General features: G+C 46.2%; 1 protein-coding gene across 2 annotated transcripts; it reads left to right on the top strand.

Annotated features, from left to right (window-relative positions):
• The first annotated feature begins 637 nt into the window (after positions 1-637).
• LOC121552931 (E3 ubiquitin-protein ligase pellino homolog 2-like) lies at positions 638-18101 on the top strand. Of its 2 annotated transcripts, none has more exons than XM_041866037.1 (7): positions 638-947; positions 12854-12983; positions 13232-13333; positions 14261-14458; positions 14749-14934; positions 15149-15354; positions 15613-18101. In XM_041866037.1, exons 1-7 carry the CDS (start codon positions 871-873, stop codon positions 16022-16024), a joined length of 1311 nt encoding a protein of 436 aa, XP_041721971.1. In that variant the 5' UTR covers positions 638-870; the 3' UTR covers positions 16025-18101. The 2 variants fall into 2 exon arrangements, with proteins under 2 accessions (XP_041721971.1, XP_041721970.1); XM_041866036.1 differs by having other exon boundaries at positions 15595-18101.
• The last annotated feature ends 7903 nt before the right edge of the window (positions 18102-26004 follow it).

Below are 26004 nucleotides of genomic sequence, written 5' to 3'. Positions count from 1 at the left end.
TAATCCTTATTGTGGCTAGCTTCACACAAGTGAACTGACCCACAAAATTGGTTACTTAATTTTTTATTTGAATCATAAATCTATTAAATGTCCAATATCCCCTGTTTCCCAACCTATGTCAATGGGAGTGAGACTGAGTGTACCGATATACTGGGATTGCCTGACCGACATCCAAATGAAATCTATACAGTCAGCAAGAGAATGACTGCCACCAGAGAGACATTGCACAATTCTTCAAGCTCTTCTATAAAATTACAAAAAAAAATAATCAGGAATGTGAAATATAATATGGACTACAAAGGGAGTGTATTTCCTCCAGAATTTGAAACCGCTTTTTTATTTTACATAGTCACTACTAGCAAGCTTCTCATCAAGACCTCGACAATCTGAATGGTTTCAAAGGGAGATTGTTGGTCACTGAATTACATTTTCATAAAGAACCAAATTGTATTTCAGTATTATTCCCACACATTATTTCTGATTCATAACAATACATATGGGAGAAAATGTGATCTTATAAGGACTGTATTATTAGTTTGGGGGGTTTTGTTTTATTGTCCTCCCCTAAGAAAGATGGGTCAGTCGACTCCCTCTGCCCGCGAGCTGTTTTTGTACCCTCTGCTACAGAACAGTTTTGTGTCGCGCGGGCCTTCAATCAGTAGCTGCTCTACGTTCTTTCCAAAAGATGCTCGCTCACCGAATCAAAACAATAAAACGAAGAACAAGAATTCTCAAGGAAGTCTTGCCTCTAAACAAACCTGGATACACTTCAAATCAAGTAACTTCCTCGTAGTTTGAAGGGTGTATTTGTTATTTTATTTCACTACTATCGCTCTCGATCGTTTACAAGACCAAGCTCGCGCCAGTCTGATGAATTCGCCGAACCAGGACGAAGATGATGTGCCCGTTAAAGACCCGGTAAAATACGGCGAGCTGGTCATATTGGGGTGAGTAACAGTAGGCTAGACGGATAAATAGTAGTTAATCTCACCGGATCGAAACTGAACTAATAGTCGTAGTAGCGCGATTCGGCTACTACTATTATGTTCGCCTACTACGAAAAATTGAAAGGATGACGTGTGAGTCGATTGAGTTCGGTTGGTTTTGTTCTACACAGACAAACGTTATCCTTTATTGCTGTACAGAAAATGTAAGCTTATTGTTATTTCGCAACATATTTGCCCCACAAAATTGTGGGGAAATTATTGTGAAGTTGCAAGAGAACGAGCGCTAAGTATGGTAACGTTACAGTAACTTTGTAACACTGGAGGACTGATTTGATACACTCTGGTTATGTCGACGAAATATTGTTGCATTGTTTACAGCGCCCGAATATAATTGGTATAATAAGTAGCTGCTACATTGCACCATAAGCCTACACTGAAATTAGGAAGGAGGATGTAGCCTTTTTTCTTCAATAAAGGTCTGAGTGGGTGTAAAATCACCACTCGATTGCTCAGGCTGAAAATACCTATGATGTCATACTATTCTGGAGCTGTGATGATCGCAGAAAGTGGGACACTGGATGAAACCAAACCAACCGATAAAACACAGCCAAACATATCTCACCACAATTAATGTGTATATATAGCCAATTTTTGTGTTTCACTTAGGGAATTAATCAACAACCACACACAGGCCTATTGGAACATTCATAAATGGAGCCTGCATGTTAGCTAACATATTTTCCCCACTCATACCAGACAGGATGTGTGTAAGAGAGACAGACATTCAGCATTTCCACCTCTGCCCAGTCTATAGTCCTGAGGATCAGTTGCTTATCTACTCTCCCATGCACTCTCTCATTCTCAAACTTCTGCCAAGCTTCCAGAGCATCCTGTATACAGGCCTGTGATGCAGTGACCCCATGATGCCCCTCTCTTCCCTCTCCACCCCCCCCCTGAACTAGACCACTGACCAATCCCAAATCAACCCCTAGCCCTGACTTGGGCACAGATATTCAAATATTGGATAGGTATGAGCAATATAGTTATTATAGCTAGCCTACCTCTTGTCCGGAATTTTTTGGCATGTTGCATGTACCTCTCCAATGCTCTCAGACCTACACAAGTAACACTACATAAGGGTAGAGGCTAATGGTTTATCCACCGTCTTGTGTTAACGCTCCCGGGTCTAAACACATGGTTCTACCCACCAGAGACTGGGGTTCAATCCCTGCATCCTCCCTTTTCACACTTTACTGTCTCCCCCTCTCGTTTCAGTACTGTCTCAATAACATGCAAAAAATACGCAAGGAGAGTGGAATTCCACTCCTTTTAAAAATAAAAGAAACTGACTGACTACTAGCTCTAGTAAGTGTAGTAATAGTAATGTGTTAGCAGTATGGTTAAATCTCCACCTAGCCCTCGTGGCTATGCTGTCCATATGCTGCTGACCATCATGGGCATAGAGTCAGGCTGCACTTGAATACTGATTAGCCGCATTCTCCCCCCTGTAGCTAAAGGACATACAGTGGCAGAGAGAAAACAGCCATGCGTGACACTACAAGGCACGCAGTCCTCTGCAGAAATGCTATTGGAATCTCCCTCGCTCCTTTGTAATTACACTGTAATGATTTAGTCATTACATATATAGTCCCCTGTCGCTCAGTTGGTAGAGCATGGCGCTTGCAACGCCAGGGTTGTGGGTTCGTTTCCCACGGGGGGCCAGTATGAAAATGTATGCACTCACTAACTGTAAGTCGCTCTGGATAAGAGCGTCTGCTAAATGACTAAAATGTAAATGTTAAAAATGAAATCTTCATACACAGACCCAATGATGTTCTAGGAAATGCTGAATGTTCTTCCATGTTCGCTCTCTTGGATAACTAGCTGCAGTATAACATTGAGGAAATCTTGAGAGAACCCTCTCCTCGTCGCTATCAGACATGTATATTTTGACTATAACTAGCCTATGTTATGCTACGATGGCATGATTTGCCAGATCCACCTTAACCTTCACATGCTCTGCAGTCTCAGCCTGTCTATCTCAGTGCAGGGCATGTGATGTGGTGATTGTTCTGAACCAGAACCAGAGTCCCTGTCTGCTATCTGTCATTCATTATCTTAGTTAGACTGGGCTGAGTGGGCTCTCTGGTTCTGTATGCTACCCAGGGCCCAGCTCTGCTGCTCACCCCTGCCCTTCGCTCTCATGCCAACTTCTCCTTCTCTACATTTCTATCTTTCTCTGTCTTACTTCTCTCTCTCTCTCTCTCTCTCTCTCTCTCTCTCTCTCTCTCTCTCTCTCTCTCTCTCTCTCTCTCTCTCTCTCTCTCTCTCCATCCCCTCCCCCCTCCCCAGTGCTGTTTGCTGACTCTCTGAGAGAAGCAGTCCTCGGTGGCTCTTCTGCCCTCTACAAAAATAAGCCCTGTGTCGGGGGGCAGAGGAAGTGAATATTTCATACTGCGTACAGCTGTGCTGTAGGGTTGGGCGATGTCAACCTTTTTCCTATTGTGATTATGTACTCATAAAACATTGTGATATACGATGGTATCGCCCCCTATTGGCTCGTATTTTAATAGCGAGAAATCGCGTGCTACAACTGGACGAATCATGACGAAAGATAATGTTGTTGAAAGCCTGGGCAGAGGCTAAGTGCAAGCAAATATTTTATAATATTCCTTTCTGGTGGAGATTCAGCATGGAACAGGTGTGTGTGTGTGTGTGTGTCTGTGTCTCACATACATGATGGGGGGAGGGGAGTATTTATGTCTGTAATAAAGCCCTTTTGAGTGGCTGGGCCTGGCTCTCCCCAGTGGCTGGGCCTATGGCCTCCCAGGCCCACCCATGGCTGGGCCCCTGCACAGTCATGTGAAGTCTGTAGATTAGGGCCTAATCAATTTATTTCAATTGACTGATTTCCTTCTATGAACTGTAACTCAGTAAAATCTTTGAAATTGTTGCGTTTATATTTTTGATCAGTATAGTTAAGGAGTGTCCGTTTTATAAAAAAATAAATGAATAGGTTTAGGCTTTAAGGCCCATGCATCCGACAGTGTGAGAGAGCGAGCGAGAGAAACAATGTTTTCTGACTGGACATTTTGCGCTGTTTTGGTGGAATTCTCTGCTCTGTCTAGTCCTCTCTTGCGTTCTGTAGGCCTATATAACATAGGCTATATCAAATAGAAAGGAACAGGCATATTACTCTGAATGTTATTCGTGTGCTGCCCTGCCGTCCGCTGGCCAACTCCATTCTTTACTGCGCAGGACCAGTCAAGTTCAAATTGTCACGGACAGAAGAGGACCCAAGAGCGCAAGTTCAAATTCAGAGTTCTTTATTCAAGGTTACAGGCGGGAAGAGGAGTCCCAGGGGTGTCAGGGGTCTTTCAGGGTCCTCCTGTGGGTACCTGTGCTCCGGGGGTCACCAAATGTCCGGGGGTGTCCAGTCCAAGTACTTAGTGTGTGTGTTCCCCAGTGATGGAGCGGCGTATCGGGCTGAGGGTGGTGAAACGTCTGGGCACGCTCATCTGGTGGTCGGAGACCTGGGGGAACACACACACACAACAGCAATATGAATGGCAGGCAGAAGTACAGATCAGGGCTGGGCAAATATCGTGGTGAGAGACAGAAGGCAGAAAGCGAGTTACCGGAGGGGCTGAAGATCGGAGAGTAGTCGAGGTCCAGAAGGCAGGTTGGGATAGACGGGGCAGTAGAACAAGGAGGCAGTCAAGAAAGGATCGGTATCACAAACAGGAGTCAGAGCGCAGACAGGCAGGTTACTGGTCCGGGTTTGAAGACGATCTGACAGGGCTTGGCTGAAAAACAGGGCTTGATATACTGGGAGAGGTAGTGGGGAAATGCAGTTCAGCTGGCAGAGTAATTAGAACAGAGTGAGGCAAGGTGAGGATGGTGAGTGGGAAATGCAGTGCAGCTGGCCAGGTAACAAGAGCAGAGCAGGGCAGGTGGAGCTAGTTAGGCTGAGTAGAGAGAGGGAGGTGAGCAGAGTGGAAGATAATTGAATGCAATTAATGTTGCTACCAGGGAGAGAGAGTGCTCATGACAGGACCCCCCCTCCAAGGGACGGCCCCAGAAGTCCCAAGAACAACATCATGCCGGGAGGGTGGAGGGGAGCAGGCGGCGGGTCAGAACTCCTCCGAGCGGTCCGAGTGAATCTCCTCATCCTCAGAAGGAGCTGGAGGGTCACGGTCGGGAGACAGGACAGGCACTGAGACAGGAGCAGGGCGGGCCGGACGGCTAGGAACCCCTCTTGGACGGCCCCCTACGGATTGCAGGCTGATCAGGATGTAGTCGGTGGAAGTCAGTGATAAGGGTCCGGTCCACTATCCTCCTGGCCGGGATCCAGGTCCTCTCCTCTGGACCATATCCCTCCCAATCAACGAGGTACTGGAGACCCCTACCCCTTCGCCTAGAGCGGAGCAGCCGCCGGACGGTGAAGACAGGACCGCCATCTACGAGGCGCGGAGGAGGTGGCGCCGGAGCTGCAGGGACCAGGGGACTTTCATGGACCGGCTTGACCTTGGAGACGTGGAAGGTGGGGTGGACCCGCATGGAAGCGGGCAACTGAAGTCGGACCGCCGTTGGACTGATGACTTTCTGCACAGGAAAAGGACCAATGAAGCGAGGGGCCAGCTTTCGTGATACAACCCGCAGCGGCAGATCCCGGGCAGACAGCCAGACCTTCTGACCAACCCGGTAAGTAGGTGCTGGGGTCCTCCGTCGGTTGGCACCGACGGCGTAGCTGGTTCCAGACTTCAGGAGCACAGTGCGAGCCTGGGCCCAAGTGCGGCGGCAGCGGCGGGCATACGCAAGAGCAGACGGACAGGTGGCATCCGCCTCCTGGCTGGCAAACAGTGGAGGTTGATACCCGTAGACACACTGAAAGGGGGAGAGCCCGGTGGAGGAACTGGTGAGTGAATTATGGGCATATTCCACCCAGAGCAGGTGTTGAGCCCAGGCCCGGGGATTTTGGGAAGCCACACACCTCAGTGCCTTCTCCAGCTCCTGGTTCATGCGTTCAGTCTGGCCGTTTGACTGCGGGTGGAATCCAGACGATAGGCTGGCGGTGGCCCCAAGGAGATGACAGAACTCCTTCCAAAAGGTTGCTGAGAATTGCGGGCCCCGGGTCTGACACTATATCCTGGGGTAGGCCATGGATACGAAACACATGTTCCAGGACCACCTGGGAGGTCTCTTTAGCAGAGGGTAGTTTGGGAAGGGGCACGAAGTGGGTCATCTTACTAAAGCGGTCAACAATGGTAAGGATGACTGTGTGTCCGTCAGAGGGCGGAAGGCCCGTAACAAAGTCCAGTGAAACGTGGGACCAGGGCCTCTTGGGTATGAGTAGGGGTTGCAGCAACCCAGCAGGAGGCTGGTTGGGAGTCTTGTTTCGGTTACAAGTGGGACAAGCTCGGATGAATTCTCGGACATCCCGTCTCATCCCCCGCCACCAGAACCGCTGGCGGACCAGATGAAGGGTGCGAGTGATGCCGGGATGACAGGCCAGACGGGATTCGTGCCCCCACTGAATCACAGGTGACCTGAGATTTGCTGGAACAAACAGACGGTTGGGGGCGCTGGTGCTTGGACCTGGCTGGTCCCGAAGAGCCTCCATGACCTGCTTCTCGATCTCCCAGGTGAGGGCCGCTACGACCAAGTGGCTGGGAAGAATGGGAGCTGTCATGGCGGTGGTCTCGTCCTTCTGAAACATCCGGGAAAGAGCATCAGGTTTGATGTTGCGAGATCCCGGGCGGTAGGAGAGCGTGAAATTGAAGCGCGTAAAGAACAGAGACCACCGCTGTTGACGGGAGTTCAGCCTCCTGGCTGTTTGGATATACTCCAGGTTCTTGTGGTCTGTCCACACTACGAATGGTTCCTTTGACCCCTCTAACCAGTGCCGCCATTCTTCAAGGGCGAGCTTGACAGCCAACAGCTCGCGGTTCCCAATGTCGTAGTTGCATTCGGCAGGGGTTAGCCGACGGGAGTAGAAGGCACAGGGGTGCATCTTGCCATCCTCAGCTGCTCTTTGAGAAAGCACTGCACCCACTCCCACGTCCGAAGCATCTACCTCCACCACAAACTGCCTTGCTGCATCTGGCATCTGGAGGATGGGAGCAGAAGTGAAACATGTCTTGAGGATATTGAAGGCCTTATCAGCAGCTGATGTCCATTGGTACGGTTGTTTAGTGCTGGTTAGCGCCGTGAGGGGTGCAGCCACTGTGCTATAGTTTCTGATGAATCTCCTATAAAAGTTGGCAAAGCCCAGGAACTGTTGCAACTTCTTCCGAGACTCAGGAACTGGCCAGGAAGTGACAGCCGACACCTTCGTGAGATCCATCTGAATGCTGCCCTCGGTCACCACATACCCCAGGAATGAAACGGTCTTGGCATGGAACTCGCACTTCTCTGCCTTCACGAAAAGAGAGTTCTCCAGCAGGCGGCGCAGGACCAACCGGACGTGGAGCGTGTGTTCTGACAGAGTCTTTGAGAATATTAAAATATCGTCAAGGTACACAAATACGAACGTATTTAGCATGTCCCCTGAGGATATCATTCACTAGGGCTTGAAAAACTGCTGGGGCATTGGTGAGGCCGAAGGGCATGACGAGATATTCATAGTGGCCGGTTGGTGTGTTGAACGCTGTCTTCCATTCGTCTCCCTCCCTCATCCGCACCAGATGGTAGGCATTGCGAAGGTCCAGCTTAGTGAATACAGTGGCTCCCTGCAGCAGTTCGAAGGCAGACGAAAGTAAGGGCAGTGGGTAGCGATTCTTAACCGTGATGTCGTTCAGACCTCGTTAATCTATGCATGGACGAAGAGAACCGTCCTTCTTGCCGACAAAGAAGAATCCCGCTCCTGCGGGGGAAGACGACGGTCTAATTATCCCGGAGGCAAGAGAGTCATTAATGTAGTCCTCCATGGCCTTTCTTTCCGGGGCTGACAGTGAATACAGACGACCCTTGGGAGGTGCTGTGCCAGGCAGGAGATCAATCGCGCAGTCATAGGGTCTGTGTGGGGGGTAGAGATGTCGCCTTGGATTTGTTGAACACCTCTTTCAGGCTGTGGTAACAGGCCGGAACATTGGATATGTCGGAGGTAGCGCTAGATCCTTCCCGGTGAACGGGCAGGGTGGCCCCCTTAAACAGGTCTGGTGACAACTCCTTCCCCACTCACGGACTGTTCCTGTCTCCCAGTCGATGTGGGGGTTGTGCTGACGGAGCCACGGGTATCCAAGAATGAGTGGTTGGCCAGGTGAGTGTAGGAGGTGAAACTGGATGGACTCCTGGTGGTTTCCCTGACAGCAGGATTGTCACAGGGGCGGAGATATGAGTGACAGTGCCAAGATGATGCCCATCCAGGGCTCGTGCAGGAATGGGTTGTGTCAGTTGATGATGGTTCACGCCCAGTTGCTGTGCAAGCTCAGGGTCCATGATGTTTGCTTCGGCTCCGGAATCCACAAGGGCGGCCAATGTATGAGTCTTGTCAGAAAGCTGAAGGCGGAGATGAAGCAGGGTCTTTCGGATGGAGGGAGACTGAAGGCTTGTTGAGCTCACCCGGATCTCCCCTACACCTGGTGAGCTGCGGCTTTTGCCGGACAAGTAGCGACACGGTGATTCTCGCCACCACAGTAGAGGCAAAGGTTGGAGCTTAGACGGCGCCGACGCTCCTCGGGAGTCAGAGAGGCACGGCCAATCTCCATGGGCTCAGGCTGATTGAGTTGGCTATGGGACTTGACAGGCAGGGGCTGGACAGAAGCGGTATCGACCCGAGTACGGATGGCAGGTTGACTGAGACGGCCCTTCTCCCTCCTCCGGGTCTGTATACGGCGGTCAATGCGAACGGCAAGGTCAATGGCGGCATCAAGCGTTGAGGGCGGGTCATGGGAAACAAGCTCGTCCTTGATATAGTCCGCCAGGCTATGGAGGAAGGCTTGCACCAGTGCCTCTGGGTTAAACGAGCTTTGACTGGCCAGGGTACGAAAGTCAATGGAGAAGTCTGCCACTGTCCGATTGCCCTGACGGATGGTGAGCAGAGCTTGTGACGCTTCGGCTGTTGGCGAGCCTAGGTCAAAGACCTTTAACATCTCCTCCTCAAAGGCACTGAAGGAGGCACAGGCTGGGGTTTGCCGGTCGAATTCCGCCGTTCCCCACAACCGAGCTCGACCGGTGAGATGTGTGATGACATACCCCACCTTGGCTCCCTCTGTTGAGAAAGTCCTGGGCTGTAGTGCAAACTGGATTCGGCAGCTGCTCAAGAATGGTCTTACTTGCTTCTGGTTGCCATCAAAACGTTCCGGGTTCCCAATCCTTGGTTCAGGAGCGTGGGGATCTGGTGGCAGCACTGCCGGGCCTGCAGCATTGGGACCTCCAGCGGAGGGATGAAGGAGTATCGGTGGTACAGGAACAAAAGGACCAGGGGGGGTGCAGGTGGAGTAGCCGGGCTTGAGAGTAGTTGCAGGGCTTGGGCTAGCTGTTGTTGCTGCAGTTGGAACTGTTGTTGCTGCTGGTTGAATAGCTGGAGAAGGGAAGCGATGTCGCCAGCCATCCGATTTATGTCTCCCTCAGAGCGTTCCAGTCGCTGTAGGGCAGTCCTCTCTGGCTCTTCCTCCATCGTGGTCAGGGAGTGCGCTGGGTCCATGATGGTCAGATCGTTCTGTCACGGACAGAAGAGGACCCAAGAGCGCAAGTTCAAATTCAGAGTTCTTTATTCAAGGTTACAGGCGGGAAGAGGAGTCCCAGGGGTGTCAGGGGTCTTTCAGGGTCCTCCTGTGGGTACCTGTGCTCCGGGGGTCACCAAATGTCCGGGGGGTGTCCAGTCCAAGTACTTAGTGTGTGTGTTCCCCAGTGATGGAGCGGCGTATCGGGCTGAGGGTGGTGAAACGTCTGGGCACGCTCATCTGGTGGTCGGAGACCTGGGGGAACACACACACACAACAGCAATATGAATGGCAGGCAGAAGTACAGATCAGGGCTGGGCAAATATCGTGGTGAGAGACAGAAGGCAGAAACGAGTTACCGGAGGGGCTGAAGATCGGAGAGTAGTCGAGGTCCAGAAGGCAGGTTGGGATAGACGGGGCAGTAGAACAAGGAGGCAGTCAAGAAAGGATCGGTATCACAAACAGGAGTCAGAGCGCAGACAGGCAGGTTACTGGTCCGGGTTTGAAGACGATCTGACAGGGCTTGGCTGAAAAACAGGGCTTGATATACTGGGAGAGGTAGTGGGGAAATGCAGTTCAGCTGGCAGAGTAATTAGAACAGAGTGAGGCAAGGTGAGGATGGTGAGTGGGAAATGCAGTGCAGCTGGCCAGGTAACAAGAGCAGAGCAGGGCAGGTGGAGCTAGTTAGGCTGAGTAGAGAGAGAGGGAGGTGAGCAGAGTGGAAGATAATTGAATGCAATTAATGTTGCTACCAGGGAGAGAGAGTGCTCATGACACAAATAGGCTAAACCATCGTCTGTCACATCACGATGTCGTCACCATCGACGATGGCTGTCAGTTATCGTTGATAGACAATACTATCATAATATCGGCAAACCCTACTGTGTTTTGCCTGGCCAGTTCTGGTCCATCTGCTTCCCGCATCACATTGCATCTCGGCCTTCTCTCATCTCTTTCTGTATCCCTCGCTTCCTGACCTCTGCCCTGCTCTCTTCCTGCTCTCTCTCACGCTCTCCCTCATGTTTACCCCCTTTCTCTCTGCCCTCTCTCCCTGTATTTCTCTGCCCTCTTTCCCTGCCCTGTCTCTTTCTCTCTGGTCTACCTCTCCTCTTTTCCCTCTTTCTCCTTACCCCCCCTCCTCCTGCCTGTTCAGCTCTGTCCTGATGTGACACAGGATCATTGTACAGGTAGCAGTGGGTTCCCTTCAGATCTCCTCTCCTTAGATCTCATGACCGGGCATCTCTACTGCACTCTGTTCTAACACTGTGGAAAGGGAAATGTCTTGGCTTGTCTAGTCTGGTCTGGACTAACATTGTGAAAGGGAAAGATCTTGGCTTAGGTCTGGTTTAGAACTGTGGAATGATTCTGATCGTCCAGGAAGAGCAGCTGCAGCTTGGCATAGAGAGGCATAGCTTTGTTAAAGAGGAGAGAGGGAGGGCTGGCAAGAGACCTAGAAAGAGGGAGTGAGAAAGAGAGAAGAAAAGAGCGAGGGTGGCCAAGAGCGAGAGAGGATTGCAAGACTAAGAGAGCGAGCGAGAGGAGTGATTTGATTTGAAAGCAGGATTGATGTCCCCTCACAAAGGGCTCTGTGTCCACTGGGCATCATCTGAATAGTGTTTAATAGGTACCATGCCCCGCTGATTAGCTGAAAGCGGCCCTCACCGTGAACTCTTAGCGTGACGGCGCAGCTCTACTCAGTTGCCCAGAAAGCTAGAGACGAGACACGAAAGAGTTTAGATTTGAACAATCAGCAGAGGTGACAGCACAGTTCCACTTAGGCTAACGCTTGCTCATTCTCTCTCTTTCTCTCTTCCGTGTCTCTCGCTGTCTCTTTCGGTGCTGACACACACTAACAAACGCATGCACACACACAGAAAAGTGCCCAGAAGTGAGGTTAAGAAGGAGTTGAACCTACAAGTATTCAGAGCACCATATTCATTCAACCATTGTTATTCAGGCATTTGCTGAATACAGTTTAATTGGTGTTTCAGTGTAAGGAGTGTTCGCCCAGTAAGCATGCTATTCTGAGGTTTCAAGTGGCGTGTCAGTGAATCGGGCTCAAGTGATACTTATCCGTATATGAGCGAGTAGTTGTACATTGGTTGTCTGTGAGGAATGAGTGGTGGAGGTGATAGGGATTTGCAATATCACATCTCCAATGATCAAGAGGTGAAAAGGCTACATGGCATATTCTCTTACTTCATTTCTATTGGTGACCACATTTAAACATTTTTCCAGATTTTTTTTGTTAGTTGGTGGGGTTACAGGCACAATATTCATATAATTTAATATATTCGGTTCATATCATATTTTATATAAAGCAGGCAGACAGGCATCGTGGCATTCAGTTACTGTTAGATTGAACAAATGGGCAAAATTAGTGACCTAAGCGACTTTGAGCGTGGTATGATCGTCAGTGCCAGGCGCGCTGGTTCCAGTATCTCAGAAACGGCCGGCCTCCTGGGCTTTTCACGCACGACAGTGTCTAGGGTTTACCGAGAATGATGCGACAAACAAAAAAACATCCAGTCAGCGGCAGTCCTATGGACGAAAACTGTTTGTTTATGAGAGGTCGAAGGAGAATGGCAAGCAAACAGGCGAGCCACAAACAGGCAAATAACGGCGCAGTACAACAGTGGTGTGCAGAATGTCATCTCGGAACGCACAACTGATCAGTCCTTGTCACAGATGGGCTATTGCAGCAAAGGACCACTCCTATCAGCTAAAAACAAGAAGAAGTGGCTCCAGTGGGCACACGATCACCAACTCTGGACAATTGAGTGGAAAAACATTGCCTGGTTCGACGAATCCCGGTTCCTGTTGCGTCATGCTGATGGCTGAGTCAGGATTTGACGTAAGCAACATGAGTCCATGGACCCATCCTGCCTGGTGTCAACGGTACAGGCTGGTGGCAGTGGTGTAATCGTGTGGGGAATGTTTTCCTGGCACATGTTAGATCCCTTGATACCAACTGAGCAAGGTTTCCATGCCCCGAACAATTTAGGCTGTTCTGGAGGGGTGTCTGACCCGGTACTAGATGGGTGTACCAAATAAACTGGCCACTGAGTGTATATTTCTGTCATACCTGTGGGCTGCCACTCAGAAAAAGAAAGAAAATATGCATAGATACAAAGGAATGATCATATTACATAGTTTAGTTTAGTAACAAAACATTTAGCATGTAAAGGAATGATTTATTTAATCATGTAGAATCTCTGTATGTGTTTGTGTTCTCTGTAGGTACAATGGCTCTCTGCCCAGTGGAGACCGGGGGAGGAGGAAGAGCCGCTTCGCTCTGTACCGGAGGACCAAGGCCAACGGAGTCAAACCCAGCACTGTTCACATCCTCAACACACCACAAGGCAGCAAGGTGTGTGTGTGTGTGTGTGTGTGTGTGTGTGTGTGTGTGTGTGTGTGTGTGAGAATGTGATGTTACCATAGTCTTCCTATGGTGGGAAATGCTGTCCTCATGGTAGGCCGACAGTAACGGTGGACAGAGAGTGTGTGTGTGTGTGTGTGTGTGTGTGTGTGTGTGAAAGAGAGAGGATATCTCAGCAATATGAGGATGTTGAAGTCTACCCTAAACTCTCCTCTCCTGTGGTGGTGTTGTGATTGCAGGCAGTCCACAGCAGGGGGCAGCACAGCATCTCCTTCACTCTGTCCCGCAACCAGACAGTGGTGGTGGAGTACTGCCACGACAACGACACTGACATGTTCCAGGTAAACACCACAACAAAACTTTTTTTGTTGTTGGCTAAATACGAAAATAATGCTTGCCTGCTTATCTAGGTAATACTCAGTTCTTTGTCTTCCAAAAACAGGAAGAACAGAAAGAGGATAGCTACCGAACACCCAGGTGTTGCTACCACTTTTTCCCTTTTTGGAAGACAAAGAATTTGGTTGTTATTTTCGCTTTTGCTGTGTGTATACAACCTCCTCCAGAGTTTGTGTATCGGATGCTTTATTTTGGGTCACATGCTGGGAATACTCTCCACCACATATGGGCTTGGCGTGTGTGTGACACACTGAAATAAAGAAGAATGGAATCAGCCAATCCCACACCAAACCCCTACTGTATTGTATGAGTAAGAACCACACCAGCAGCCTTCCACAACAGCAGGGGAACGGGATGAATATTCAATCAGTTCTGAAATAGATCCCACGGGGGGCCAGTATGAAAATGTATGCACTCACTAACTGTAAGTCGCTCTGGATAAGAGCGTCTGCTAAATTACTAAAATGTAAAATGTAATGTCTGGTGGCCAGCTTAGAACAGGGGCCCAGATACATTCAAAGCACGGAGAGCGTCGTAGAACTATGAAGAAATGTATCTTAAGTGGGTTATCACAGGTGGTTAATTTACCGTGAGTAACTGCACACAGCTTGAAATTAAATGTAGATGTTATTGCTATTTTTGTGTGAAAGATTATTCAAATCGTGGCAAGTAATAAGCACAGCAGGATCCTTCAAGTCCTGGCCTAATTAACAAGTTAAAGAAAAGCTCAAATCATCAAAATCACGACTTGACATAAATATTACTTTAAGTGGAGCAAAGGACCTTTTAAAATTGCTTTCCCAACGAACCCTGTTCTGAACACAATAAAGATCCCATGTAATGCTTCTCTCTCTCTCTCGTTTCCCCTGTAGATTGGGCGCTCCACAGAGTGTCCCATAGACTTTGTTGTGACGGACACATCAGGAGAGGGGAAGGAGGGCGAGGACCCCTCGGTGGCCCCCAGCACCATCTCCCGCTTCGCCTGCAGGGTGGTGTGTGAACGCAGCCCCCCCTACACCGCACGCATCTATGCCGCTGGCTTTGACTCCTCCAAAAACATATTTCTAGGGGTGAGTGTGTAGCACGGGCTCGGTAGAGAAACCAAATGGAGAGCTCTAAATGGATGTCAGTTGAAAATGAGTTGGAGTAGAATCACACTTCATTAGGGCCACGTTCATTAGGTACAAACGGGAGACAACAGTGTGTTCTTATAGGACAGGTTCAGGTAGTACCTTCCTACGTTTTCTCAAATTGGGTGGCTACTGAACACAACCCATCCTAGATGCGAATAACCAAGCTTCTGTTCTTTCTCCGTTTTCTTATTCTATTTCATCTTCTTCATCACCTCCTCCTCTTCCAGGAGAAAGCCACTAAGTGGAAGAACCCGGACGGCCACATGGATGGTTTGACCACAAACGGGGTGCTGGTGATGCACCCTGAGGGCTTCCCTGAGGACAGCAGACAGGGCCTGTGGAGGGAGATCTCTGTTTGTGGGGACGTCTACGCCCTCCGAGAGACACGCTCTGGACCCAGCCGAGGCAAACTGGTCAGTACCGTAGGCTACAAGAGGTACAACCAGGGCACCCTATTACCTATGGGCCCTGGTCAAAAGTAGTGCACTATATAGGGAATAGACACCTGTATGTATCTGTGAACATATAATTTTCTCTGATTTGTTCTTTGTGTGCATATGTACTAGTGTTTAGCAGTAGTAGTCTGATGTCCTCCCTGTGTGTGTGTGTGTGTCTCCTGGCCTGCAGGCGGAGGGAGAGAGCAGTGCCCTGCGTGATGGTTCTCTGGTGGACCTGTGTGGAGCCACTCTGCTGTGGCGTACTGGAGAGGGCCTGCTCCACGCTCCCACCCTCCGCCACCTGGAGGCGCTGCGACAGGAGCTCAACGCTGCCCGGCCACAGTGTCCTGTAGGCCTCAGTACCCTGGCATTCCCCAGCCTGCCACGCAGCCACAGGTGGGTAGCTACTACACAGTGACAGACAAGGAGCTACACCACAAGGAGGTAGTATTCATGAGTTGACCCTATCTACTGGTACAGTGGTCGGGGCAAATTCAACCTTGAGAACTACACAACATTTCTCGATTACAACTACGTTTTTATCCCTTGTAGTCTATTTATAGCTATTTTACGATACAACTACTACCAATAAAATAAATGATGCTTTGAGTTTGAGGAAAAACTTAAACCTAGTAGTTTTCCTTTTCTCCCTAGTCTGGAGGAGCGCCAGCCCTGGGTTTACCTCACCTGCGGACACGTGCATGGCCGCCACGACTGGGGCCAGCGCCCCGAGCGCCAGGAGGCGAGAGGAGGAGGAGGAGAGGGAGAGGGGGAAGGAAGGATCTCCACAGTCCGCCGGGAGTGCCCTCTATGCAGGAGCGTGGGGCCCTACGTGCCCCTGTGGCTGGGGTGTGAGCCTGCCGTGTACGTGGATGCTGGAGCGCCTACGTACGCGTTTGTACCCTGCGGCCACGTGTGTTCAGAGAGGACAGCCAAGTACTGGGCGGATACCCCGCTGCCCCATGGGACCCACGCCTTCCGGCCCACCTGTCCCTTCTGCTCTGCCCCTCTTAGCAGCACTCCACAGGGCTGGACACGCCTCATCTTCCAGGGCCCCATCGACTAGCCTGGGCCCCACGGATGCATTCCACAACTACTACGCAACAGTGGAACCAACCAAGTCACTAAGCCAAAGGCCCAATCCTAACTTGAGATAATAGTGTGCAACAAATGTGAATATTTCTCAAATGTACACTACATCTGTTAGCTGTTAGACAAGTGTGTGTACCTCAAACATTTGTGTAAATCATGCATTGATGTCAGTTTAGGATCTGTGCGGTAGTTTGCATTAGACACACATTTCTCTCAAGGTAAGATTTGGCCATAACAGATCCTCCCTTCAAAAGCAATAAGAACACCACTATAGCAAAGCATTAAACCCGTAGATAAGCTAGTTTTTTGGCTAGTCATCCATGTCTCCAATTCTGTCTCTCTTCAGACATGGCTGAATGTTGTCTGCAGCTCAAGGGCTAAACCTAAGGTGTGTTGAAGTCACTGGATGTTCATGATTGCTGGTTTCCTGACAAATTCCTCTCAGCCCAATTTTGAACCAATAATGTAATGATGCTTCTGCAGTTTTTGAGTGAATATTCCTTTTGACAAATATGAATTATCCTGAAAATAAAAAGTTGTAATATTTTGCGAAGCGGTTCAACCCCAAAGTACCAATAACTTACTCTACATTTGCAAATATAAGTGATGTTGGTGAACATTCTGCAGTTTGACCACACCTCAGGTTTATGACCAAACAGACAGACAGGGTCCGTGTCATGAGACATTATAGCAGAAAGGTCAAAAAGTGTGACCTAAAGTAACCTCAGAAGACATCTTTTCAATGAAAATATAACTATTTTATTAAAATGGGGGGGTGTTTGGGATGGGTTGGGATTTCATTTATGTGTTGAGTGTAAAGTAAGATACAACTATTTTTCTATCTTGAGTATTGTTTTTAGTTAAATGTGATTTCTCAATGTAAGCGTTTTCTGGAAGTGTATGACTTATTATGTGTGTTCGATGAAAGTAAGTGAGATAAAATTGCCAACACTGTGTCACACACATTACACGACCATAAAAAATTGCCCAGACAATGAATGTAGCCAAATACTCAGGCTATACTAGCTTAGCCTGCCCAGGTGCTCGTATTGAATTCCTCTATATTATGCTACTACTATTTTTTTATCTGAACGTTGTGATATAGCTTGAAAATGTCTGATTGTTACAAGAAGTTGAACACGTTACACCCACACGAGAGCTCTTCTATCTTGCATGAACACACACTCACGTCTTGCACTGTGGATTGCCAAACCTTGAATTTATGCTTAATTGTGCGCAGTGTGACATGTGAATTATACAGCCCGAAATGCCTCAAATGAAAATAAATGTTAGCGAAATGAGCAGTCCAACACAAATCTAAAATGTAAACATGTTATTTCCCATATAAGATATGTACACGCCTACTCAAGCTGCTACTCAGGGGCCAGAGAGAGCAGATTTCTTATTCTGGAGGGTGCAACATTACAGAACGTTCAGATAGAAATGTATGGAGTAGAACCGACATGATTCTCTGTTATGTAGAATATAGAGAATCGTGTCTCTCTATTTTACATTTCTATGCTCCAGATGCATTAAGTACTTCAGGTTTACAGCCGTCAGGCCTCTACACAGTGCCATGCTGTATTTCATATACTGTATAATGGGTAAAGATAGAACCACTTCAGGACGTCTTCCAAATCCCCAGTTCAGTTGTTAGAAGAGCAACCTTCTCTTTCTCAGTACCAGTGTTTTCACCAAACCAATTGTCTATTAGCTCAGGTTTAGAATACCCAGAGTTTGCCCCGAGGGCAGCACAGGACACTGAGCTACAGTAAGCTCGTAGTAAAAGATTTTAGATGGTCATTCATTTTATGGCCGCATTGAAGGAGTTGCAACGTTACATAACATTCGGATAAGAATGTGTTTTTTAGAACCGACATGATTTTCTCTCATGGAGAATATTGAGTCATGTCAGCTCTAAAGTCAATTTCTATCTGCAACATACTGTAACATTGTTACCTCTTTTAATAGGCTCCACCCAGCTAGCACATAATGTTCTGAGGACCATATGTTTCTTAGAGCTTGGTGAGAGCGTGGTTGTCCTATTGTTATTTTGCATACAACTTTCTGGGGATGGTGCAGGATAGTTGCTTGGCTTTGGAACATTCTCAGCACATTTAAGGAAGTTGACAAAAAAACTTTGTTAATGTAATGAAATGCTAAGAAAATAAACTATTTCCTAATAGTTCAAACATGGTTACATTTAATTTCAATTTTGGTAATGCTCTAGGAATGTTCTCCAACTTGTTTGACATTGAGAATGTTCTCAAATAGTTCAGAGAATGTTAAGAAACAAAGTTCTTCTGTGGGAAATGCAGTGCTTCAGCATAATGTTTCCTAATGGTTCTATTTAAAGTAATGTTCTCAAATTGTTCCAAGAATGTTAAGAAAATGTTCCATGAAAACCACAAGAACTTAAAGAATGTGATTTTGAAACATTTACATTCTGTTTCAGCGTCAACAAAACTCTATCCTCTATCTTGTTAAGTGTGTTCAGGTGTGTTGGCCGCGCCCACTAATTGGCCACACCTGATCTTAATGAGTGCTTGTTTCCTTTTAAATGGGGTCTGTTTGAATAGATTAAAATGAACAGCTTTGTATGCGTAAAAAAAAAACATGGCATGCTAGCGCCATGCTGGTTGCGCAGTGGACTAATTCAATGGATACACAACAGAAAATTATAGGTTTGAATCTCAATAATATTGTGTCACAATAAAAAAAGAGTTTGCATGATTAATCCTAAGGAAATTAATTTCCATGTGTCCTAGCTGTGCTTTAAGTTCAAAAAAAGTTTACCCAAAATAATAGTAATAGCAGTGTTATTAAAAGTCTTATTGAAACGTTCAGTGAAGGTTTTAAGGAAGTTATATAAAAACCTCCAAATAACCTATCATTTTAGTTTTCGGAGCATTAATAAAACCTCCCAGGAAAACTTTCAAGGAACCAGAATAAAACGTTCTCAGCTCCTCCCTGCAACCTAATGATAAATGTTCCCATAACAAGCGAAATGTTCACTTCTGTTCTCAGAACGTTTAAAACATGTTTTACCAGTCAGGAAATGTATGGCTTCATTCCCACAACCAATGTAAAACCAAGAACATACGTTCCCACAACTTCCAAGGAACCAAATGTGCTAGCTGGACAGTTACTGTACCTTTCAGTATTCCGCAAGTCCTCAGTACCTCAGGCCAGGTTAGCTCAGAACAGGTCTGAGATCAGTCTGATGACGCTCTCCTCCATATACGGGTAGTAATACAGTTGCCAAGTCCCTCAGGGGTTGGGGTAGAACTAGTCAGGTTCAAACACAGTACAGGGTTTTTGAAAAATTTCTGTTACATTTCTGTTACCTACCCCATTACAATAGCCAAAATCCCCACTTGCCCAGTCCATGGGATATTCTGCTATTGAACATGCCAATTATAAAATGTATTATTATGATATAGCAGGTGAAATGAAATTATGTTTGCCAAAATCTATGGCTCATTTAGATGTTTTATATACTTTGTTGTTTTGGACCTTTTATCTGTTTCGTTTTTTTCCTGTGCTTTATTCTCCCATTGAGTCGGTAGAAGTTGCCCCTAACCACTGATTCAGAGTCAGATATTGTTTCATTCCCTCTAATGGCTAAGGTTAGAATTGGGGGAGCGTAATCTGATCCTACTATATATCTGTGGTTAAGAGGAACTTCTACTTAAACCATTATTTTATCCGGTTGACCCCCACATCACAGCTGACCTCTGATTTGTAAAGGTCCTGATAACCTCACAGCTATCACATGCCTCTGGAGTGACCAAAACGCTAAACACTGATTGTCTCTCACCTTTCTGTAATCCTTGAGTGCACAGACAATCACTGTACACACATCAATAAACCTGTTTTTAAAACTAGCCTCTCTGTCTGTTCACTGGCTGGAAGGGGATGGGATTGGATGAAGGTTTGGAAATAGCTGTTTTTGCCTACTTCTCATTTACGTTTGAGTTATTTCGCACATTTGAAAAACATTCTTTGTTTTAGTCTCTTCTCACATGGGGTGGAGCGAGACTGTCTTTATTAAAAAAAAGGTTTTATTGAATATTAAAACATACAATCTACTTGAGGTGAAGCCGCTCAACATTTACATTACATTGTCATCTAACAGACTCCCATCCAGAGCGACCCAAAGAAGCAACCAGGGTCAACGCCCTGCCCAAGGGCACGTCGACAGATCTCCCACAAGGTCAAAACTGGGACCCGAACCTGCGACCTATCAGCCACCGGCCCAAGCTCCCAACCGTCAGGCCACCAGCTCTCCAAGATCCCCACCACAGTACCCCGAAAGCTGCCCCTCAGATTAATGTTATGCTTTTTCAGCCATTCCTGAACCTGAGACCAGAAACAGGCTACCTGAGGGCAATACCAAAACAAATGGTCTATTGATTCTGTATCCTCACAACAAAATCTGCAGAGCTGCGATGATGGTATGCCCCAAATATTCAACATTTTGTTGGTGGCAAGAATTCTGTAAAATAATTTCAGCTGGAAAGCACGAAGTCTTGAATCTTGCGTCATTTTATATATCAACTCATACACCCTGTGTCATGGAATCGGTACATCAAAAATCTCTTCCCAGCTATTTTGCAATCCGTATGGCACAGCTGTCAACATCCTGGTCCTCAAATGAAACTGGTATACTTTCCTATTTATGCAATTTTTATTCCTCCGCCAGTTTTGATCCTTTATATTGGGCAGACAGACCAGTTCCCTACCTCCTCCCGGTGCCACCTGCCTCCTCGATTTTTGGGGTAATGCTTTAATGAATTGGTTGTAATCTTGGATTGAGAAGACCTTACCATACAATTCTGATAACTCAATGAAAGACATAACTCTACCATTCCAATTTACAATATAATTTAAATACAAAATACCCTTTTCAAGCATCTTTTCCATAAATAAAGGTATTTTATCAAATCAAATCAAATTTTATTGGTCACATGCGCCGAATACAACAGGTGCAGACATTACAGTGAAATGCTTACTTACAGCCCTTAACCAACAGTGCATTTATTTTAAACAAAAAAAGTAAAAATAAAACAACAACAAAAAAAGTGTTGAGAAAAAAAAGAGCAGAAGTAAAATAAAGTGACAGTAGGGAGGCTATATATACAGGGGGTACCGTTGCAGAGTCAATGTGCGGGGGCACCGACTAGTTGAGGTAGTTGAGGTAATATGTACATGTGGGTAGAGTTAAAGTGACTATGCATAAATACTTAACAGAGTAGCAGCAGCGTAAAAAGGATGGGGTGGGGGGCAGTGCAAATAGTCCGGGTAGCCATGATTAGCTGTTCAGGAGTCTTATGGCTTGGGGGTAGAAGCTGTTGAGAAGTCTTTTGGACCTAGACTTGGCACTCCGGTACCGCTTGCCGTGCGGTAGCAGAGAGAACAGTCTATGATAGGGTGGCTGGAGTCTTTGACAATTTTGAGGGCCTTCCTCTGACACCGCCTGGTATAGAGGTCCTGGATGGCAGGAAGCTTTGCCCCAGTGATGTACTGGGCCGTACGCACTACCCTCTGTAGTGCCTTGCGGTCGGAGGCCAAGCAGTTGCCATACCAGGCGGTGATGCAACCAGTCAGGATGCTCTCGATGGTGCAGCTGTAGAATTTTTTGAGGATCTGAGGACCCATGCCAAACCTTTTTAGTCTCCTGAGGGGGAATAGGCTTTGTTGTGCCCTCTTCACGACTGTCTTGGTGTGTTTGGACCATGATAGTTCGTTGGTGATGTGGACACCAAGGAGCTTGAAGCTCTCAACCTGTTCCACTACAGCCCCGTCGATGAGAATGGGGGCGTGCTCAGTCCTCTTTTTTTTCCTGTAGTCCACAATCATCTCCTTTGTCTTGGTCACGTTGAGGGAGAGGTTGTTGTCCTGGCACCACACGGCCAGATCTCTGACCTCCTCCCTATAGGCTGTCTCATCGTTGTCGGTGTCAGGCCTACCACTGTTGTGTCGTCGGCAAACTTAATGATGGTGTTGGAGTCGTGCCTGGCCATGCAGTCATGGGTGAACAGAGAGTACAGGAGGGGACTGAGCACGCACCCCTGAGGGGCCCCCGTGTTGAGGATCAGTGTGGCAGATGTGTTGTTACCTACCCTTACCACCTGGGGGCGGCCCGTCAGGAAGTCCAGGATCCAGTTGCAGAGGGAGGTGTTTAGTCCCAGGATCCTTAGCTTAGTGATGACCTTAGAGGGCACTATGGTGTTGAATGCTGAGCACATATCAACCAGCACATTTGAGTTCAACCATCATTTTTGTTGTAATATTTGTTCTATCTTTTCAGGAGGATGAAATTATAATTGTAACCAGCTCTGCAATGCTTGTTTGAAAAAGAGAGTTACTTTGAAAAATGTTTAATTTTCACTTCATCGAAAATGAGACATGGCAATCTGCACAAAGGCAAAAAGGCCATTTTTAAACAATGGATGAGCTTTTCTTAGTAATCTACTTGAGAACCATTTAGGTAAAGTAAAACTTTTGTATAAGTGAAGCTTTTAGAGAGAGGTTTACTGCTTTTATATTTCATGATCTCAACCCACCCAGTTCATATTCATTATATAGATAGGCACACTTTATCTTGTCTGGTTTAGCATCCCAGATAAAGCAAAAATATTTTTTGCTCATATGATTTGAAAAACGAATCATCAGGAGTAGGCAGCACTATAAGTAAGTGAGTAAACTGAGATATGACAGAGTTAATCAGTGTAATTCTTCCATAAATAGACAGGTATTTACCGCTCCATGGTTGCAGGATCTTGTCTATTTTTACAAGTTTTCTATTGAAATTAATTGTGGAGAGCTCATTTATATATTTTGTGATATGAATACTAAGTATGTCTACTTCACTGTCAGCCCATTTTATAGGTAAACTGCAGGGTAATGTAAAAGTTTTCTTTTTTAAAGATCCAATACGTAATATTGTACACTTATCATAATTAGGTCGAGAAAAGTTATCTAGATCTTCAATGAGACATTGCAGGGATCTACAACATTGCAGGGATCTACAGTTGAAGTCGGAAGTTTACATACACCTTAGCCAAATACATTTAAACTCAGTTTTTCACAATTCCTGACATTTAATCCTAGTAAAAAAATTCCCTGTCTTAGGTCAGTTAGGATCACAATTTTATTTTAAGAATGTGAAATGTCAGAATAATAGTAGAGAGAATTATTTATTTCAGCTTTTATTTCTTTCATCACATTCCCAGTGGGTCAGAAGTTTACATACACTCAATTAGTATTTGGTAGCATTGCCTTCCACAAGCTTCCCACAATAAGTTGACAGAGCTGGTGTAACTGAGTCAGGTTTGTAGGCCTCCTTGCTCGCACACGCTTTTTCAGTTCTGCCCACAAATGTTCTATAGGATTGAGGTCAAGGCTTTGTGATGGCCACTCCAATACCTTGACTTTGTTGTCCTTAAGCCATTTTGCCACAACTTTGGAAGTATGCTTGGGGTCATTGTCCATTTGGAAGACCCATTTGTGACCAAGCTTTAACTTCCTGACTGATGTCTTGAGATGTTGCTTCAATATATCCACATAATTTTCCTTCCTCATGATGCCATCTATTTTGTGAAGTGCACCAGTCCCTCCTGCAGCAAAGCACCCCCACAGCATGATGCTGCCACCCCCGTGCTTGAAGGTTGGGATGGTGTTCTTCAGCTTGCAATCAACCCCCTTTTTCCTCCAAACATAACGATGGTCATTATGGCCAAACAGTTCTATTTTTGTTTCATCAGACCAGAGGACATTTCTCCAAAAAGTACGATCTTTGTCCCCATGTACAGTTGCAAACCGTAGTCTGGCTTTTTTATGGCAGTTTTGGAGCAGTGGATTCTTCCTTGCTGAGCGGCCTTTCAGGTTATGTCAATATAGGACTTGTTTTACTGTGGATATAGATACTTTTGTACCTGTTTCCTCCAGCATCTTCACAAGGTCCTTTGCTGTTGTTCTGGGATTGTTTTGCACTTTTCGCACCAAAGTACGTTCATCTCTAGGAGACAGAACGCGTCTCCTTCCTGAGCGGTATGACGGCTGCGTGGTCTCATGGTGTTGATGAACGTGGTACCTTCAGGCATTTGGAAATTGCTCCCAAGGATTAACCAGACTTGTGGAGGTCTACAATTTTTTTTCTGAGGTCTTGGCTGATTTATTTTGATTTTCCCATGATGTCAAGCAAAGAGGCACTGAGTTTGAAGGTAGGCCTTGAAATACATCCACAGGTACACCTCCAATTGACTCAAATGATGTCAATTCCTATTTGTAAGTCGCTCTGGATAAGAGCGTCTGCTAAATGACGTAAATGTAATGTAAATGTAAATTAGCCTATCAGAAGCTTCTAAAGCCATGACATCATTTTCTGGCATTTTCCAAGCTGTTTAAAGGCACAGTCAACTGCGTGTGTGTAAACTTCTGACCCACTGGAATTGTGATACAGTGAATTATAAGTGAAATAATCTGTCTGTAAACAATTGTTGGAAAAATTACTTGTGTCATGCACAAAGTAGATATCCTTACCGACTTGCCAAAACTATAGTTTGTTAACAAGAAATTTGTGGAGTGGTTGAAAAACCTAAGTGTATGTAAACTTCCGACTTCAACTGTAGCTTGCGGACTTAATATAAAACTTGAGTGATCGGCATACATGGACACCTTTGTTTTTAAGCCTTGGATTTCTAATCCTCTAATGTTGTTATTTGATCTGATTTTAATAGCTAGCATGTCAATGGCCATAACGAATAAATATCGTGACAGCGGACACCCTTGTTTAACTCCTCTGGACAATTCAAAACTCTCTGAGAAGTAGCCGCTATTTACTATTTTACACCTGGGGTTGCTATACATTACTTGTACCCATTTTATAAGAGACTCCAGGCATTTATAAATAAAATCCAGTCTTACTTTATCAAAGGCCTTTTCAAAAGCCTCTATAAATACCAAGCCTGGCTTCTTAGACGTTTCATGTTGTTCTATTATTTCTAGCAGCATATTATCTCCAATGTATCGTACATGTAAAAAACCTGTCTGGTCAGGATAAACAATACCTGGTAAAACGTTTTTAATTCTGAGTGCTATGCATTTCGCTAGTATTTTTGCATCACAACATTGAAGTGTAAGAGGCCTCCAGTTTTTTAGATGGATCTTCATATTTGCCATCTGGGTCTTGTTTTAATAATAGTGAAATCAGACCTTCCTGCTGAGTACCTGACAGACTACCATTTCTATAGGAGTAGTTAAAACAAGCTAATAATGGAGCTTTGAGTATATCAAAAAAGGTTTGATATACCTCTAACGGTATGCCATCAAGCCCTGGGGATTTTCCACACTGAAAGGATTTAATAGTCTCAAAAAGCTATTCCTCTGTAATTTGGCCATCGCACTGATCTTTTTGTACATTTTGTTAATTTTCCATTTTGTGTATTATTTGGAAAGAATTCCTAACAGTAATCGTCATTCAGAGGGTGAGGATGAGGGAAAAGAAAACATCTGCTAAAAATATTTAGCTTCCTCTTTTAAAATATAATTTTACTGTCTTTGTCTGCACTGATTATATTGATTAGGGAAACGGAATGAGATGTCGAGAATAGACATATGTACATGTGAGTTGACTATTAAGAAAATATTTGATGATTTGAATCAAGTATGTGCCTGATACATACACATCAAATGGTGGCCCTAGAGTGTGGTTTCCTCCCAGCCCACCAGGGGGCAGCCACTGCTAATTCAGACTAAGGTGAGCACCTCATCATCTCTATCATAACAGGGGTTGCTCTCGTGTTGCATCACCTCTTCAACTAATTTCACTGATTAGAATGAGTCATTCTGGCTGCCTTGAAAGTATGCAACCCAAACCAAGATAAGACGCTACGATACTCTTATCGTAATAATAGAACTACCCGAGAAAAAGATAAGGGTTTGGGAAGA

The sequence above is a fragment of the Coregonus clupeaformis genome, chromosome 36, assembly GCF_020615455.1.
Source record: "Coregonus clupeaformis isolate EN_2021a chromosome 36, ASM2061545v1, whole genome shotgun sequence".
Classification (NCBI taxonomy): domain Eukaryota; kingdom Metazoa; phylum Chordata; class Actinopteri; order Salmoniformes; family Salmonidae; genus Coregonus; species Coregonus clupeaformis.
The sequence above is the reverse complement of the archived record's forward strand: the minus strand, read 5'-3'. Positions and strand labels throughout refer to the sequence as shown.